Raw genomic sequence first — 19,835 nt, 5'->3', positions numbered from 1 at the left:
GATATTCTGTTAAGAACTTCTGCATGTGAATTCATCAGAGGTATCGACCCATAATTTTCCTTTCTGTGGTGTTCTTGTCTGGTTTCGGTGTGAAGGTGCTGCCTCCTGAGTGAGGAAAGGCCCCGTCCTCATCTATTGTGGAAAAGCTGGAGAAGAACTTGTGTCAATTATTCTTCAAGTGTTTGGGAGAAGTCACCGGTGAGGCCATCTGGTCATGGGGTTTTGTGTGTTGGGACGTTTTTAATTCCTGATACAATCTTACTGGTAATTCATCTGTCCAGATGTTCTATTTCTTCATGATTCAGTCTTGTTAGGCAGTATGTTTGTAGGAATTTATCCATTTTTTCTAGATTGTCAAAATACATTTTAACTCTTTTAAGTTGCTAGTTGACAACCATATACTTCTACAAATAATTTTTTTTTAATTAAATTATAATAAGGTTGGTGTTCTGAATTTCTAAAGTAATAACAGTGTCTTCCCCTAGAAGGTAATTCAACCACTATATTAAAAATACGGGGTGGGACAAAAGTAGGTTTACAGTTGTTCATATGGAAAATAATACAATAATTAATAAATAATAATACAAGAATAAACTGTGTTTCACATACTCACAACTGTAAACCTACTTTTGCCACACCCTGTATATTTTGGGAAAATAGCTTGCACTGAGTGCCTAGCTCAATTTTCTGTATATATTCCAGGTAGGAAGTTATACTACCTAATCCAAAGAGCAACATAATATATGAATGAATGTGTAGGGACATTCCTCAATCTGATTTTAAGTCTTATGAAAAGAATGGTAAGAATGGGGGTCTGAGTGAGAATGTAACAGATATTTTCTAACATGTGACAGAACTGTTCTAAACAAAGCCAAGTGTAGATGATAACCTGTTTTAAGAATGAAAAATCAGGAGGTCAATGATATAATTCAAAGGGAGATAGAGATCTGAGAAAAACAAAATACACTGAGTTTAGTTTGAGTTTCAGGTGCTAAAAAACAAGTACATGTTCAACAAGTAGTTGGAAATGCAAGCCTGAGGCTCCAGAGAGAAATTACAGTTAACAACAGAATTTAACATGATGAGAATAAATATGACTATGAAAGGATAGAGTGCTACAAGATTATAGGACTGCAGCTGGAATGTGGTGAACTGCCAACATACAGATAAAAAGAAGAGGGTAAGATAGACACAGATAGAGGTAGGAAATAAACTGAGAGTCTAAAAGCTACATAGGGTTCTTCTTTAAAAAGCAATAGTCATAGGAATTAAGAGTTGAGGTTGAAGCCAGAGGCAACTGAGTCAATAATTAGGGTATGCAGTGAAGATTAAATTATTCTATTAACACTAGGAATGTGAAGGAATTATGTGATACTCTCTTTATTCAAAAATTCTGAGATTAGGGATTCTTATTAACTTGACAACATAAGGGAAATTCTTGTACACACTGTATACTTGGCAAAGAAAGAGCTAACAAGTATCTTCCTTGCTGCTCTGAAATCCCTGCAAGTATGTGATATCTATGGATTCATTTGGGTACTGTAGTAATAACAATACAAAATGGCTACTTCATAATAGAAAATGACCAAAAAAAAAAGAAAGACAGACAGATGAAAGTAAGGGCAAAAGTAAGCCACGTTGATTCTGGATAGCTTCCATCCTGGAATTAGTACTACAAATAATGTTATTCCTAATAAGCACTAAGTGTTTTTGAATAAGGTAACTTAGGGTACTATGACTTTCAAAACGAAAACAAAAGTTTTAAGCAACTGTGAAATTACTTTGAATTGAAATACAACTTTGCAGTATACAAAAAAGGGCTGTAATGATTAGTGTGCTTATATTTATTGAAGACTCCTCCAACCTCTGATTCCAATGAGGATTTAATTAAAGTTACTCTGGTGGTTAATGATGCGATAGACTTAGGTCTGGATTTGGACTCTGTTACTTCATTAAGCCCTGGGAAGTAAGAGTACTGATACCACAGGGTTGTTTTAACATTACCTGTAAAAAGGCAGTAAACGCTTACCGTACAATTTACTCAATACAAGACTGACTAAATTTTTGTTTATAACCAAGTAACTTCTTGAGAATTATTTTAAAACAGGAAGAAGAGAGTGAGGGTAATTTGTATAAATTAGCTAAATTAACCAAACTTCAGAAAATTTCAATTCAGAGATCCCATAAACCAGTGGTAGCCAAACTGTTTTTAAGACACAGAGTTCTCCTTATTAAAATAAAATCTTATTCAGATGAAAGCTAAGTCACTCTGCTTTAATGAGCAAGAACTTGTTTGGGGGTGGGGGATCTATATTTCCCTTCTTGCATCCACTTTCAACAGCAGCAGTCCAGGAGGTGTTATAAAAATTAAAATGAAATCATAACCAATGTTTCAGCCCACTTCTGATTTTAAAGAAGGGATACTGAGACCCAGGTAAATGAACTGCTTGGTTCAAGATCAAAGAGCTAATTATAGAAAAGCTAGGGCTATACTTCAGGTCTCCTTTTCTCACTGCAGACCATTTTCCATAGTAGTAAAAAAAGTACCATTAATAGTCTCATTACCAAAGTGTGGATTTCCTGTAAAACATCCCCTGACTCCTGAGTTGTTAACTAACTTACAAATTCCTTCTTCACTTTTCCCCTTACATTTATTGTTCATGTTACTTCATAGTAGCATGCTGCACTACTGTTTGTCAGAGTACATGTGTCTTTGAAATTAAAAAAGGAGCAAGATATATCTTATTTATTGAGCATCATGCAATACCTGACACAAGATCTGTTAACTAGATGAAGAAATAAATACAGAAAATGTATGAAGATGTGAAGTCATCACAGAAAATTATTTAACACCTTTTCTACAAAATGAATGTTATTTCCAATAATCTAATCGACACCTCAAGTAATTACTTGTGCTTGAATGTAGCTCAATAAATAATTTCTCTTAAAGGTAAAAATTACTACGCAGAGGGATTCAAATCAACTGAAATCTCGCCTTAGGGAAACTTTCAGTTGGAAATATATGACCTGACAAGTTATTGATAGAAAGTAAAATACCTGCATATTCTGGATAGCATATAGTGAGAGGGCTCTTTTTGATTTTTTCTTCGAAGAGATCCTTCTTGTTTAGAAAAAGTATAATAGATGTTTCTGTAAACCATTTGTTGTTACATATGCTGTCGAATAACTTCATGCTTTCATGCATTCGATTCTATGGTAGAAAAGATACAATCAGTTTGCTCTAATGGCATGGATTTTGAGACATATTACTTTTAAAAAATAACAAATTATAACAAAATAGAGCTTAGCTGAAAAGCAGACAACATACTACAAAAATACATTTCTGGCATTTAAGAACAAGCACCCTTTGATTTCTGGCGAGATGAGTGTCTGTGTCACTCACTGCTTTTGGCATTCACCCAGTACTGAGTACCCACTATGTGTCACTGTGCCTGGGAGCGTCCCGCCACAGGACCTTGCAATCTAGGGATGCCAAATGTAAACATTTGAAAAGATCTCATTATCACAGAAGTAAATGAAGTTTCCATTAAGAGATAAGCAGAGCTTTTTAAAGATTAGTAAATTAAACTGAATAGCTGAAACACAACTAGCCCAACACCCTAAATGTAAAGGTATGCTTGTGAAGGGAACCTCTATTCCTGTTTGCTGCCTCCCAGTACCTGTGGTCTCAAAAAGGGCATTGATGTACTTTACTGCGCTGAAATAAGGGAAACGAGTAATGAGGTGCGATGCACCCACTGCACTGTAACTGCGAACACCTGACTTAAAAAACAGAAAAGTGACATTTCTATCTTTTTTTCCAGTTTGTACTAACTTAATTTTAAATGAAAGAGTTTTAAATTTCTACTTAAAAACATTTCCCCCAGATTAATGGTATATTGAAATACATCTGAAAATTACACAGCAGTGCAAAGTATAACATGAAACAAAGATTACTGAGCTGGAGCTGGCAGAAGTAATAAGCTAAGAAAAACAAAACTTGGACTATTATGAAATGAACTTTATTTTCATTCACTATGTAGACACTATCAGATATAGGAAAATGCATAGTTCAGCACACAGGACTGAGGTGAGATTAACTCTGTCTTTTTCTTTTTTCAGGATCCATCTGTGCCTCTTTAATATAGTTCCCATTTAGTATGGACACAGAAAAGTTAGAGAAAAGAGCCCAAACTTTCAAATAATTTAGACATTAGCAAGACTTCCTCAAAAAATTTTCTTAGAAAAATTCCTGGCAACATCTTCAGCTTTTCATACTTCATGCTCAATCTTTAAAAGTGGTTGTACTTGCCATTTCTTCATCTTCAGCTAGAACCAGGTCATAGTCACTCAGTGCCACACAGAAAATGATGGCAGTGACTCCTTCAAAGCAATGGATCCATTTCTTCCGCTCAGACCTCTGTCCTCCCACATCAAACATCCTGAGAGAGAAAAATAATGAGTATCACATAAATGTCTAACAGCTCCGAGTTCTACAATATCAACAAAAATTGCAGAGATAATGTGGGATGGGAAGAAAGGAAAAAGACTTTATGGGATGAAAATAATGTTAGAAATTGTTTTTCACAAGTGGAAAAAAGTATGATTTTTAAAAATTTTTGAAAGAGAGGGTATCTTGAAACAAAACCAAAAAACCCCAAAATACCTTCAAAAATAACATATTAACATATAAGAACACTTAGAACAGAACATTAAAACAAATACATATGAATGGACTGCACATACGAAGATACTAAACATTTACATGAAGTCACTAGGAAATGCAGAGAGAACAGAGTAAATTCAATATGCCAATGTCACGAAACACTAGACCAAAGGACATGGTCCTCTATTCCCACTACAAAATGTTTTCTCTCAGAGGCAATAAGCAGGACTTTGACGTGAAGGAGAAACCATTCCTGGTCAGAAAAAGCTGAGAAAGCAAGGCATATTTAGAGTGGGGTCAACAGGTTGCCTTAATAAAGAAAAACCAGGGTATAAAAGAAAATGTGAGATACACTATGAGATAAATGGGTAGCCCTAACGAATAGTCTTAAAATTTAGAGTGAAAAAAACAAATTTTACACAACAATAGACCACTGTAGGTAAGTGTTCAGGGTAGCAATACAATTAAGCAGTATAAAGACAATGATTCTTTCCTCTTTTTCTTGTAAGAATTTATTAAGCAAAAGCTGGAATGCACATAGGATATGTTATGCAACCTAGCAATAACCGCTTATATAATGGAAACACTATGCAAAATGGTACATTTTTAAAGGTTCCATTTATCTAGATGGTGAACTAATTAAAAGAGTCCCTATTTAAATTCTCAGGCAGCAAAAAGAATTTTCCCTGCAGAGCAGTATTGGCCTATAAACCAAATCTGAGTACATCAACTAGTATTGTTACTTTTATCATCATTTAAATGGCCTTCATTCTATTGGTTTAGCTAGTAAATCGTTAAGTTTAAGAATGCTATATAAAAATGACTCTATGATAAATGAAAATAGGTAAGACACAGAAAGGACAGCTGGTAATAAAACTCAAATGAGAACAAAATAAAATATTAAAATGGTCATACATTTGTTAAATTTCCAAGGAACACAATCTGAAAATAACTTTACCAAAAAGATAATATATTTTAGATAACTTCTTTGATCAAATGTCACACATTTCCTGACCACTCAATATATAATAACAACCATCCCACATTTTCCCTCTGTGATGGTTGATTTTGTGTCAATTTGGCTAGACTATCATAGTAGTTATTTAATCAAACATGAATCTAGGTGCTGCTGTGTAGGTATTTGATAGTTGTGTTAATATCTGTAATCAGTTGACTTGTAGAAAAGAAGATTATCCTTGATAATGTGGGCAGACTTCATCCAATCAGTTGAAAGACCTTAAGAGCAAAAACCGAGTTTTCCCAGAGGGAAAAGAAATTCTGCCTCAAGGCTGCAACATCAGTTTCTGTCAGAGCCTGATGTATTCATAGCCTACAAATGTTGGACTTGTCAGCCCCACAGTCATGCAAACCAATTCCTTGAAATAAACAGAATCTACTGGTTCTGTTTCTCTGAAGAACCCTGACTGATACAAATTTTAGTGCCCAGAGTGGGGTGCTGTTATATCCAACCTAAAAATGTGAAAGTGGCTTTGGAACTTGGTAATATAGGTAGAGGCTGGAAGGATCCTGAGTTACTTGACAAAGCAAATCCTGATTGCCTTGAAAAGATGGCTGGCTGGAAACATGGACATTAAAGGTGATTTTTTAGTAAGACAGATGGAAGTGAAGAGGATGGTAGAAAAACTTCTATCTTAGAGAATTTATATATCATCATGAACACAAGGTTGAGAGCTATATAAATGTTAAATATACTTTTGATGAGTCTCAGAAGGAAATGAGAAACATGCTATTGGACAATGTAGAAAAGGCAATTATTTTTTTTAAGTAGCAAAAATTTTGCTTAACTGTGTTCTAGTGCTGGGTGTAAGGTAGAACTTGTAAGAGATGAACTAGACATTTAACTGAGGCAATTTCCAAGCAAAATGTGCAAGGTATGGCCTTGTTTCTCCTTGCTGCTATAGTAACTTGCAAGAGGAAAGAGATAAACTGAAAAATGAATGGTTAAGCAAAGAGGAACCAGACACACACAGGGAAGAAGGCCATGTGACAAAGGCCAAAAATTGGAATGATGTGGCTACAAGCCAAAGAATACCAAGAATTACCACCAATAACCAGAAGCTAGAAAGAGGCAAGAGAGGTTTCTTTCCTAGAGTCTCCAGAAGGAGAAAAGCCCTGCTGGTATGCTTTCAAAGGTCTAGCCCTCCAGAACTCTGAAAGAATAAATTTCTGGTGTTTAGGCCACCTAGTTTGTGGTAATTTGTTACAGCAGCCCTGGGAAACTAATACACTAATAACCTGCTTTATTTTTCACTATGGCAATTATGATTCCCTGACTATTAAATATTTATATCACTCCCTAACAATGTAATTTTGTTTGTTTTGGTAACTTTGTATCTCCTACACTGGACACAGACAAGTACTTCACAAATTATTTGTTGAATAAATAAGTGAACTGTGTCTATAGACTATTTTAAAACAGTTTCAAATAATAATAGACTAGCTTTACCATGTTAAAGATCCAGATCTTCCAGTTATACTGTAGGAATGTTAAATATAAAAGAGCTATAACTTGATAAGAAGGCAATCTTATAACAGAAGAAATCTCTTAAATTTATTTAAATGAGAAATGAATGAGGGTCACTCATGTACTGGTCACAAACAAAGATCCTTTAATCTAAGCCAGTGCCTCTCAAACTTTAGTGCACAGAAGAATCACCAGGTGGATGAAATCAATGCTGCTGATCCAAGGATCATGCTTTCAAAGTCACTGGTCTAATTCTTAAGCCAAGGAGAAAATGACTAAGAACTGATACTACAAATGATAGGATTGCGCATAGAGCATTAGACATTGTTTCATACATACATTAGAATTACCTTCAAATTCTAAACTGCTATTTAAAAAAAATAATCAAAAACAGAACAAAGTTATAGTATGTTCTTCATATGAAAAGATGAGACTTCTGACTAGTGTTGAATAGGGACTGAATCTGAGGGTTTTTTTAGGTGTGGGGAAGTGAAGGGGATCCTGGAGATCCTGAGATGTGCTTGCCGACTTCTCAGAACGTGACCAAGACTGACTGGTGCAGAGCTAGTGGACCATATATGGATATCAACCCTCTAAATATGTCATTGCATTCCAAAAACTATTACACATTCATATTACTATAAAAAATAAATAGAAATCTGTCTTACAATGGTCATTTTATAATAGAAGGGATGCTTTAATTCTGTATTTGACAAAAATATCATACTAACATAAACCCGTTGACTCTTTAAAGCAAAATAATCCATGTATGCCTAGTCACAGAGGTGATAAGATGAATTCTTAAAGAATAATGTCTTAGTGCTTCATTTTGAATTTAATTCCAATCATACCACAAAATAAGTGAAATTTAAATTTTACACCTGTTAAAATCAGACAATGAATTACAACACAAAACACAGAAAATGATAAGCACACTCAAGAGTTCCCAGTAGAATTATTGTAAGTACAGTTCAGCCCTCATTCTTCCGAGGCTCATTTAACATATGGGAAGCAAATCTGGAACCATATGTTAGCAATGATAGCTATTTAAAAGAATTTTAAGATCCAAAGTAAGACAAAGTTTATCTGAAATTCTTGACAACCCTATGTTTAAGTCAGCAAGTGAAAACAGTAACTAAATACACCCTGTGACATTCTGCCTCACCTGAGGAGACTAAATAGAGCAACATACATGGACTTCCAGGGAGGATCATGATAAGAAACAAATGAATCCCAGGACTTGCCTGACACAGAAATGACAAGTGCGAAACTCAGGCAGGCAGAGGAAAGTGTGGTCTGGAAGTGAGTGTTTCAGGTGACTCTAACTGGACTGGAAGTGAATTCTAGAGTTAGACTGCCTCAAGTACCACTGCCATTTCCCACTATTTATAGGGCTCTCACTCTACATCTCCTTGTTTCGTTTTCAAGCCTCTGACAACAGGCAAGACGGTCGCACTCTCTGTGAGAATCTTAACCAAGTTTGCCCATTTCCCTAATGGAGGCCTACGTCTAGAATCCTTATTTGCTAACACAAAACCCACTCATTTTCTCCTTGAGCTACATGGTTCGAATAAAACCACTACCTGAACATAATTTAAGTTTGCTACAGAATATGGTCTTTAAATTGAGATAAAAAGCAAAAGAATAAAAACCTAAAGTGTACTAGGTTTTAAAAACAAACTTTAAAGCCTCATTCTAACAGTGAGCTTCCTTATAATTTAAATTATTTCATAATATTAAGATAAATATGACAACAGTTCTCAGATAAGACCTATCAAATTATTTAAAATAACATTTTAAAATTCCTGAGTTTGGTAATTTAATGTTCTAGAAGTAGTAAGCAGACCAAAAGAAGGTAAACGGTTTTAATAAAAGATAATGACAACAAAAAATGTCCCCTGACAGCTTAAAAATAGGAGAACAGAAAAAAAAAATTAAAGCAGATGCAAAACCGTATGATGTGTTAAAGCACAGTTACAAGGTCAGACAAACTAATCATGATCTGTATCTCTAAGAAGCAGGGCAATGTTTGTTTTTTTGGAGGGAAGCTACTATGGAAAGTTGAAATTAAATTTTTGTTTTCTAGAAAACTCAATTATATGAACCACTGAATGTGGGATAAATTAGTGACAAATGATAACAAATGTATTTAAAATACTGAAGGAGGGAATCAAAGGTATAGTTGCATATATTTAACTGTGCTTTCCCACAACTGCTGTCAGCTTCTTTAGGAGGCGAGCTGATGATTATTTGTTTTGTTTATCTTGACTTGGAACCTCTTTATAAGATGCTTTCAAAAATTCTGCTTTATCATCATTACTGTTTCAGATCAGTAGAGTCAACTGAGGCTAAGTCCAGCAGTTTTTGACATATTTTGAAAATCATTATTGGTAAAAGAAAAACATAGTTCTGTAAATTTGAATGCAATGTTTACCTGAACTTCCCTGAGCCTGGTTCATTATATAATGAGCAAACTAGAAAAAAGGAATTCCAAGATACCTCCATTTCTAAAGGCCACTACAATTCAGTGCTTCCCTGCTCAGACCTCAGTATGTTAATAATCAGTACACTCTAAATTAAATAAAAATTTTCATCACATCAGTTTGCATGAATAAAAATTTTCATGAAAAAATTTTAAAAGGTACTCTTCTTTTGTAATATTTCCATAAACATACATCCTACCAACAAAACTCTTTCTTCCTAAAAATGGATGACAGAACTTCCTCAAAATACACAGTATTAGAGCAGTATTTCCTATTTAGAAATAAAAGCCAAAAACCATTTTTATTTAAATCACTGTGAAAAATAGAGGCAAGAGGAATTTGCATAGCTATTTGTTCTCAACTAAACATATAAATAGTCCTAAGAATGTTTCTTGCCCTCTTTCATCCAAAATATCTTTCGTCCAATCATCTGAGAAATTTTAAAAATAATTTCTGAATGAATTTTTTTAAACTCTTATAATTATACCTTTTTTCCTAAACAATGTGCTTTAATATACTAATTTATAAACCATACGCTTTGAAGCTACTCACTTAAAGTGAAGATCTTTAAAAGTAAAGTGGGTTTCAACAATTCCTGTGGTTTTCACTCGTGTTCTGAGAACATCTTGTTGAGTTGGGATGTAATTTGGCTGTGCTATTCTGTCCAAGTCATTCAAATAGCTGAAAACATAAACAAGAAAACAACATGCTAATAGTTAATATAGCCAATAAAGATCATCTAAATCAAAGAGCAAGAAATTTTGATACATGCAATATTCCAAATTACTGGGAGTTTTTACATTTCTGTGTAATGATGTAATACAACCAATTTAAGTTTATATCTTACACAACTTCCACTGAAATCAGTCTTTATACTTCTCTAGCCAGAAAACTCTTCTAACATTTTTTAAATGTTATGTACTTAATTTCTGAAGGACAGTAATTAGTAATTCTCCTTGCTCGGAAAGAAAAAGAGACTAATAATTACTTTTTAAAAACACCCAAAATAACTGTGCACCATATGTTTGTTTCTTAAAATTTTTTATTTCACTTTTTTTGATGCAGCACTAGTGTTTATGTTCCAGGTATTATTCTTTTGTTGAGGATTTAGAAAGTTACTTTTTGAGAAGACAGTGAGGAATACCTCCAGCCAAAGACTGAATTTGATGTTGTTTCTTTTCAACCTGCCTTTAGTTACACATAGGAAAACACTACACATGACGCTTTACTCTGAATTTTACTGGCCTTCTAAATCAATATATATATATATTTTAAAATATATCTTTATTGATTTCAGAGAGAGGAAAGAAGAGGGAGAGAAAGAGATAGAAACATCAATGATGAGAGAGTCATTGATCAAGCCGGCAACCTGGGCATGTGCCCTGACAGGGAATCGAACCCTGATCGCCTGGATCCCAGGTCGACGCTCAACCGCTGAGCCACACCCGGCCGGGCTAAATCAATATTCTAATTTCACTTCTTACTAATTTTAATCACTCATTCAACACTCTGTCAATAATGACAAATCTGTTGCGATATCAAAACGTGTTTGTGTCATACAATGCAATTACTTTGTGTAATTTGTGTTGAATTATATAGTCCATATTATTATTGCAAGTCCATGTAAGCAGAGATCAATGTGAACCCGAGTAAAGAAGGATAGTGAGGGGTATGACTAGAAACCTGAAGGATGGGACAGAAACAAGGAATGACATTCACATCAGGACAAGCAGTAAAACAGTATGGAGGCAGGAATAGTCACATCTTGTTTCCTAGACAGCAAGGTCACTAATAGGCTACGCACAACGTAAAATGAGAATCTGGAATTAGTCTTCAGCTGAATGTGGAGAGTATCCCTGTAGTGCTCTGCAATTACAAGGGCAGAATGTGAAAGACAATTTAGAAGATAAATTTAGGTAGAGAGGCACCGACTTTTGCAACTTTAATTGATGTTTTCCTCTAAAACGCTTCCTTAGTCATTTAGAATGGGGTCTTGCAAACAAAAGAGCTCAATAAATATTTGATTCATTGGGGATGGAGCTGGAAAACCATCCAAACACTGAATTAGTGACCAAAAAGTGTTTTAGACAGTTAGGTACTTGTATCTGATGTTGATATACACAGAGATATAACAGCTTAAGTTATCTGTATTGTACTTAATTTAAAAGATCTTATCTTTTATGGCATTAATGATAATCCCCCAGTACTTTATCTGTACTACATGTTATACACAATATTATACATACAAATGTTATACCTTCTTGTAAAAAAATATGTTTTAATAAACTAAACAGGACATGGCAAGATTTTATTAACTGTCCCTATAAAATACGGAGCTATTCTTATTTAAAATGTGCTCTGATTACTCAAATACATTTATTTGCTTAAAGCTGCTAGAATTCTAATACTCTAAAAATACTGCACATTTATATTTCAATAGGACAAAAAATATAGGCATTGTGAAAAATTCCAATTGTTTTAAACACTCAGAAATTTAAAGTATAAATTGGCGGTTAGTCTTAATGGGCAACTTGGCAGCATCCCCCCCATCTCCAGTCAAGAACTCAGAAAAATGCCCTGTAATCACTATGAAGAAAATGATTTCTATGACCTCCTTCGTTTTTGAAAAATGGCTTCATTATTGCCATTTCAGGGTCAGAACTACCAGTAATGAAATAATGGGAGCCAAAGCAATGTATTTTTCTCCATGCATGTCTAAGCACTGTACACAAGAGTGTGTCCTGGTGAAAAGACTGAAAGGTCCAAGAAGTCCCCCCCACATGGGTAAACATATTTCAATCTATTGTCCCCCTTAATTACTGAAATAGCTCCTCCTGCTGGGCTCAGCTCGAGCAGTCTTTTCACCTTAACAGTGTGATTCCCAGTTAGATTTTTCTGAAAGTACTGGTGGTGCTAAAGCAAATTATTATGGCCTAAGAGTTGTGTTCTTGCTCTAAGTAATTTTCTTTTTATTTCTCTGCTATCCTCTGTAAGTTAGGTTTATTCATTCATTCATTACGAAACAAAGGCATATTGAGTGGTGACTGTATCAGGCTATGGAGATAGAATGTTGGGCAAAAACAGACTTCATTGAATTGACAGTGTAGTGGCAGAGATAGAAAATAACCAAATAGTCTTCATACAAGTATAAATCAAATGAATTCAAAATAAATGTGAATCTGTGAGTGCAAAAAAAGAAAATATATCGTATCATGAGTACATTAAACAGGGAGGCAAGGACCTACTCAGTGAGTTAAAGAATATTTATTTCCTAGTAGAAGTGACACCAGTTTGAGAGATGGGCTACATATTCCATAAGATATGTTACATATGCAAATATAAACTGCATATGTAATAATATATGTGGTTTATATACTTATAAAATATTAAAAATACAGATTAAGAAATACAGTGTTATAAAAATGCTAAGGGTTATACAGTAAGTAGCATGTGTTATTTATTCATTCACACTAAATAATTCATGTAACACACAACTGAGTACTCTGATGTGCAATAAATGACATGCTATACAATAAGCAAAGCCATGTTTTTCATTGTGGCAAAGTGTGTGCATTTATCCAGATCTTCTAATACCAGTCATTTTCAATCTAACCTCACTTGTGTCCCTAAGAGCCTGTAGCTGTCAAGAAAATGGAACCAACTTGGAAAGTCAGTGCACGGCACATTTTAAGACCAACTAATACTACTCATATCATATCTGGCATTTTTGAGTATGTATGCCAATTATGTAAATAAATACTTGATTTTTTATTCTATGTAGATCACCAAGCAGAATGCTCCCCGCTTAGGCTTTATCACAACTTGCTTTACAAACTTTCTGGGCCACCATCTGGAAAACCAGGGCAGACTTTTCTTCCAAAAACCTACTTCAGTATCTGTAAGCAATGTCTAATGCAACAGGGCACAACGTACAATTGACAATCTTCAAGTGTAGAGTTATTTTACTCAGTGAGAAAATATCTTGGAATCACCTTGAAAAGGATGCATGTCATTCAGGTGCCTGTCACTGGGCAAGTAACTCTTCTTGGGCACCATTAGTATAATGAAAAGAACCCAAATCAATTACCTTCCCCTTTGGCTAGTCCCAGGCAAAGTAGAGATACACCCATATTCAGAATGTACTTCGGGAAGTTCCAATTACTTTCTTGGAAATAATACTGGAAACAGTCCCATTCTACATGTTTCAATTAGAGTTACATAAGCATGAGTCTCCTGAGACCCTTTGAACACAAAAGAACTGACAACACTGCTATCTACAAACACACAAAAAGGACAGGAAGTTTTTAAACATTGTCATTCTGAATATTCAGAGTTGTACAAGAATGTGTCAGCCAATTCTGCAATAAAACTGACTTGGAGGTGTATTTGATTTGCAAGCAATTATTCATGGTAGTTTAGTTCTGAAGTTAAGCTACTTACTATGCTGCAGAATCATTAAGCTGGTACTCTCGGGATCTGTTGAAACAGGCTTGTACACCACTATCTTTCCACAATCTCTTTATAACGCCAGCAAGTTCTGCAGTCATGAAACCTTCTTCAGCAGCTCCAGCAAGCACAAAGAGTTGACGGGCATCATCCTGAACATTCAAAAAAAAAAGTAAAATGGACATTTTACAGATAAAAAGTACAAAGGGGGCATTATAGATGACAAAAGTGCAACGGCGAATTTCCTTTCTGTTTTTATTGGTATCACAACTTTTATTTCTCTAAAGCATCACTTTAAAAAGTTGGCTCACACAAAAGAGCATAGTCTTGACTCATGAGTCTATGTCTTGTGGTTTTTGTGATACTATCAAAGCACCAGGGAGCTGGAAGAATGGCTACACTTATAGCTTATGCGGGGACATTAACCAACTATCTACAGATGGAAGAAATTTACTAGAAGAAGAATGTATGTCTTGCCACTCCCTCCCAAAAATGTGTCTAAGAAATACATGAACATTATTTCTTAGAGATTATTTTAAGATAGGCTCTAATTAAATGTTATCTTTCTGATATTCTTTAAAGAAGCAAAATACGTTCAGAGAAGAGAGACATCAATGTGGAATAAGCAAGAATAATTCCACAGAAAGATCTGAGATTTTCAGAAGACTTTACATCACATGATGCCACTTATATGCGGAATCTAAAGATCTTAATAAGCTGATGAACAGAATAGATTCAGTGACATCGAAGCATGAATCAAACTGACATATCTCAGAGGGAAGGTGGGGGTGGGTGGCTGGGGAGAGATTAACCAAAAAATTTATATGTATATATACATAACCCATGGACAAAGACAATTGTGTGGTGAGGGACTAGGGAGGAGGGTGGGTAGGAAATAAAGGGGTCAATGGGGAGAAAAGGGGATATCTGTAATATTTTGAATAAAAAAAAAGGTGTGTATAGTACTCTTTCTTATCTAGTTTTACCTCTGCAGTTTCAGTTACCCATGGTCAACTAAGGCCCGAAAATATTAAATTTCTCCATCCATTGACATCATGGCTCCACAATCCAGGATCACCTGAAGTAGATGATCCTCCTTCTGAAATATCATCAGAAGGTCAGTAGTAGCCTAACGCTACATCACTGTGCCTACGTGATTCATCTCACTTCATCTCAGCACACAGGCATTTTATCATCTCACATCATCACAAGAAAGGTGAGTACAGTACAGTAAGATTTTGAGAGGTAGGAGAGACAGGCCACATTCACATAACTTTAATTACAGTATATTGTTATAATTATTCTATTTTGTTATTATTGTTGTCAATCTCTTCCTGTGCCTAATTTATAAATTTATAAACTTTATGTCACATATGTATGTATAGAAAAAATATAGTATATATATATATATATATATATATATATATATATATATATATATATATATATAGGGTTTGATGCTATTCGTGATTTCAAGTATCCACTGGGGGTCTTGGAACATACCCCGCAAATACTGTACAATTAAATAAATGGGCCAGGAGGTAGGAGCAGATGTTTGCTAATGCAGGTATAGGAAACAAAATAAGCACAGCTTTGGAATAGAAATAATCATGATGTATAGAGAAGACAACATGCAAAAAAATTTAAATAAAGGAATATTATATATAAAGTTAATTAAATTTTCTTAAGTTTTGAGATTACAAATATGTACAGTTATTCTTCATTCACAGGTAATCAACCATGCTAGGCCAGTGCTGTCCAAAAGAAATATAATGTGAGCTGCTGATAAAATTCTAAGTTTTCTAACAGTCACATTTCAAAATGTGATAAAAGGTGAAATTAATTTGACAATGGTTTTTTAACCAATATATAAAATATCACTTCAACATGTTATCTATATAAAATTATTAATGAGACATTTCATACTCTTTTTTATACATATCTAGTCTTCAAAACCTGGTGTTTATTTTATACAGACAGCAAATCTCAATTCAAACTAGACACTTTTCAGATAAGTGCTGGGTGACAACTATAGTCTTTAGGCTTTAAGAGTTAATCTAAAAATAGGGGAGATCTTCACAGAGATGCTCTTTAGCCTAAGACTTGTAGCTTTATGTTAACTGGGTGGATAATCCCTAATTTTTCTCAAGGGGCATTTTTTCAAAGCACTGTCGTAGATGTTTATAAAGTAATGGCACACATCATGAAAAGGTGTACAGAGGAGAAGCATTTGATAACATGGGCTAGCAGAGGGTACAGCTAACAATATAAATTCATTCTGCTGCCAATTTGTGAAACAATTTCAGATGGAACCATCATGAAAAATAATTAAGTCTCTCAGCATGGAATTATTAGTCAAGCATATGTCTCCCTTTTTAGTAAATCACAAGAGAAATGCATTCAAGCAAGTAACACATGTACAATATCCCTAATAAACCCCAACATCACATGGTTTCAAGTCATTCTTAGCACTATTTACTAATTCCAGTAAACAACTATTCGCTTTTCCTAATAATTACCTATACATGAGAAATTTCTAAATCTGGTCATTTTTATTAATACGCAAACATAATTTTCTCCATTTTAGAGAAGTACTTTTCACTTAAGTTTTAAATGAGCTTTCATTATGACATGTTTATTCAATTGCAATACATTTTCTTGATAGAAAAGACTAATACCCTCTGATATGGGTTATAAACTCACATTCTCTTCACTCTTTCTAGGGAGAAGCCTGAAGACAGGAGAAACTTTGGAAGCTATATTTATGAAATATATTCTCTGTAACACTCAAAAAATGTCTCTTCTTCATAAAATGTAAGTAGTCTCTCCCATGAAAAACTAATTGGAATATTCATTTCCATGTCATTAGCAGGACATTCATATATTTGGAGATGAGCATTAAGGTAATAAATTTAAGCAGGAAGGTACTTTAGAAATTATTCTACATAATTTTTGATTTTGTATAAAAAGAACTCAAGACACAGAGAGGTTAAGCAACTTATTTAAAGTTCCACATCTAATTAGTCACCCGATCACACATATTAGTCAAGAATTAGTAACTAGCCATGAACTAAGACAGGATAAATTTCAAAACTGCAGAATAATAACAATGATCCTATCTTGCCATGGAATGAGGTCTTTTCAAGATTCATGTAAAACAATGTTACTTAGAAGTATTTATAAAGATAAATAAGAGTGGCATGTACCAAAACAGTGTGACATAGGGATTACTGAAGTAAATATTGGGATTATTGAAGTAAAGGCTAGGACTTAATCAGGAGGGCTAGAGGTTAGGAAAGCTGTTTAAAGGAACTCATTTGTGATGTTAAAAAGAAATGTTATTTGCCAGGCAACTGTGAGTAGCAAGGAAAATCCTTGGATGTAGCCACGTTACTGTTTTCAAAATTACTAAGACCTAAGTGAAAATAAGATGGTTTAGAAGCTGTACATTCCAGTTCATATAAAGGCATGCTGTGATAACCCAGGGAAGAGATCTAAGATGCTAGCATGTCCAGAGACATAATATGGCCTCTTTTCCCACTGAGAGTCAGGGAACACTTGACATACTGTATTTACTTACTGACAGCACATTTCATTTGAAGCTGTCACCTACTTTATGAGAATTCAGAAAAGTCTGCCTGGAATGGGGAAAAGAGACTTTGAGGGATCATGATGGCTGTCCTCTGACATGTTAAGTAAGGATCATTAAAGGTAAGAAAGAGCCAATTTTATGTTTAGAAACAGAGCAGAAAAAGGAGAATTCTTAGGGCAAAAGACATCAGATTTCAATTCCATAAGAAGAACTTTTTAACAATCAAAGCTATCCAAAGCAAAGGAGGGAAGTGAGAGATTGCAATTTTTAAGCACAGGCTAAATGATTCTTTACTGTGACATAGCAGACAGATTTATGAATGAGATTAGAGTTTAAATAGAAAACGCAAGAAAGCACTTCTAGAACACAAACTAAAAACTATAGTAAGAGTCTTAAAAATAGTGGCACCCCTGAATTTTTGGTCACAAGGATAATATATTGATGTCATGACTGATATATGTACGGAAATCTTTTGTTTTAATGGTTGAGCTCAATCATTTCATTAATAACTTTGCCAACAAATCTGCACAGCATATATGAAAACTACTTATATATTTAACCTACCACAATTCTATAGCATATAATAACTCCTACAATGTGAAGACAGCTACACTGCTTTCATCAAAGTTAGTGTACTCTTAAGGAAATCTTGAGAACTTTAGTGGAGTCATCATTTCATGGTGGCAATCCCACACATTAAAGAATTGCTTTGAATAAGAAATACATAAATGTAAAACATTTTTCTCTAAAAACTCAAATGTAATCAAAGTAAAAATAACTGAGGCAAGGAAATAGGAAGTCATTTATCTTTTTTCCTACAGCACTGCTTAAAAGGGGTGAAAAGCCTAAAACTAAAATAATGAAAATTAATTTTAACTAAATTTCAGATAGCAAAAATTCTAACTAAACTGCAGTGTGCATGAGCTTCATTATGTCAGGAAGGGAGATTACAACAAATGTGTTACTCAAATACAGCTTTTATGCATATATTAATGAATCTTATAAATGTTTTTATTTCAAGTTAATAACATAAGAAATTCTGAAGTGTTCTTTATATGAACACTAGAACCTGTTGTTAAAACACATACAGAAATGTGCTATTCGATACATGAATTGGAGGAAATAGAAAAATACTGTGCTGGAGGCAAATATTGTATTTCAAATGAAGGTTAATATCACTTTGCCACATACATCAATCAGTATTTTTCACAATCAAAAACAATATAATCCTGTATCATCTTAGTTCTCAAACACAAACCAGAATACAACACCAAACACTCACCTGGAAAAATAACAAGTAGAAATAACTAGGAACATTTTGAAAAAGAGTACTGGGGAAGGAGGGCTAAAATTATCAGATGCTAAAAGCCTGCAGTGTGTAGAATAGTTTGGTATTAATGCAGATCAACAGGAAAACGATCCTAAATCTGACTTTATTATATGATAAAGCTGACAAGGCAAATTAGTAGGAAAGAATATGAATGTTCAAAAAACATAAATAAGTAATTAGTCATCTGAAGAAAAGAATTAATATAGATCCTTACTCCATACATACAACAAAATAAGTTTCAGAGGGACTAAAGAACAAACACAAGAAACAACGTTAAAATTTACTCCCCTAAAGTACTTTTAAAATAGCATGAATAGTTGGTAAATCTTTGGTTGAGAGATTTTCTAAAGTTAACAAAATGGAAGAAATCATAAAGGAAGATTTTAAAATGAACACTATAGATTTAAGGCAAACAAAATGGGAGAGAATATATAGATTAGTGGGCAAAGGGTAAATACATACGTACGTACAAACAAGCAAGTAGGTAACTGAAACTCCAACAGGTAAATGAATAAGGAATTAAATAGACCACTAACATAGAGAAACAAAAATATAGTCAATAAAGATATGGAAAACTATACAATTGTACTAAAAGTTGAAAATGTAAATTAAAATAAAATTTACTAATAAATTATCCAGTATTTTTTAAATGTAACACTCCTTTTAAATTTTGGCTAGAGTGCTAAGAAAAGGTCTCCTCCTAAACTGCTGCTAGGAAGGTAAATTGATACAACCTTTCTCAAAAGCAATCTGCAAAATCTGACAGACAGGCATAAAGTAACTAAAGGAATAAATTACAAAATCAAGGGAACGGAAAACTAGCCACTATACAG

The 19,835-nt window shown here is 34.0% G+C and overlaps 1 protein-coding gene across 1 annotated transcript in view; it reads right to left on the bottom strand.

Moving 5' to 3' along the window:
• GNAI1 (G protein subunit alpha i1) overlaps nt 1–19,835 on the bottom strand; it is a 77,928-nt gene that overhangs the window by 5,338 nt on the left and 52,755 nt on the right. Inside the window, exons 5-8 of the mRNA XM_081146432.1 lie at nt 14,075–14,232; nt 10,187–10,315; nt 4,313–4,442; nt 3,058–3,211 (exon numbers count right to left, since the gene is read on the bottom strand). Coding sequence (XP_081002558.1) covers nt 3,058–3,211; nt 4,313–4,442; nt 10,187–10,315; nt 14,075–14,232 — 571 coding nt within the window. The remainder of the gene's footprint in view (nt 1–3,057; nt 3,212–4,312; nt 4,443–10,186; nt 10,316–14,074; nt 14,233–19,835) is intronic.

The sequence above is a fragment of the Miniopterus schreibersii genome (assembly GCF_964146895.1).
Source record: "Miniopterus schreibersii genome assembly, chromosome: 9".
Classification (NCBI taxonomy): Eukaryota; Metazoa; Chordata; class Mammalia; order Chiroptera; family Miniopteridae; genus Miniopterus; species Miniopterus schreibersii.
This window is presented reverse-complemented; position numbering and strand designations above follow the sequence as displayed.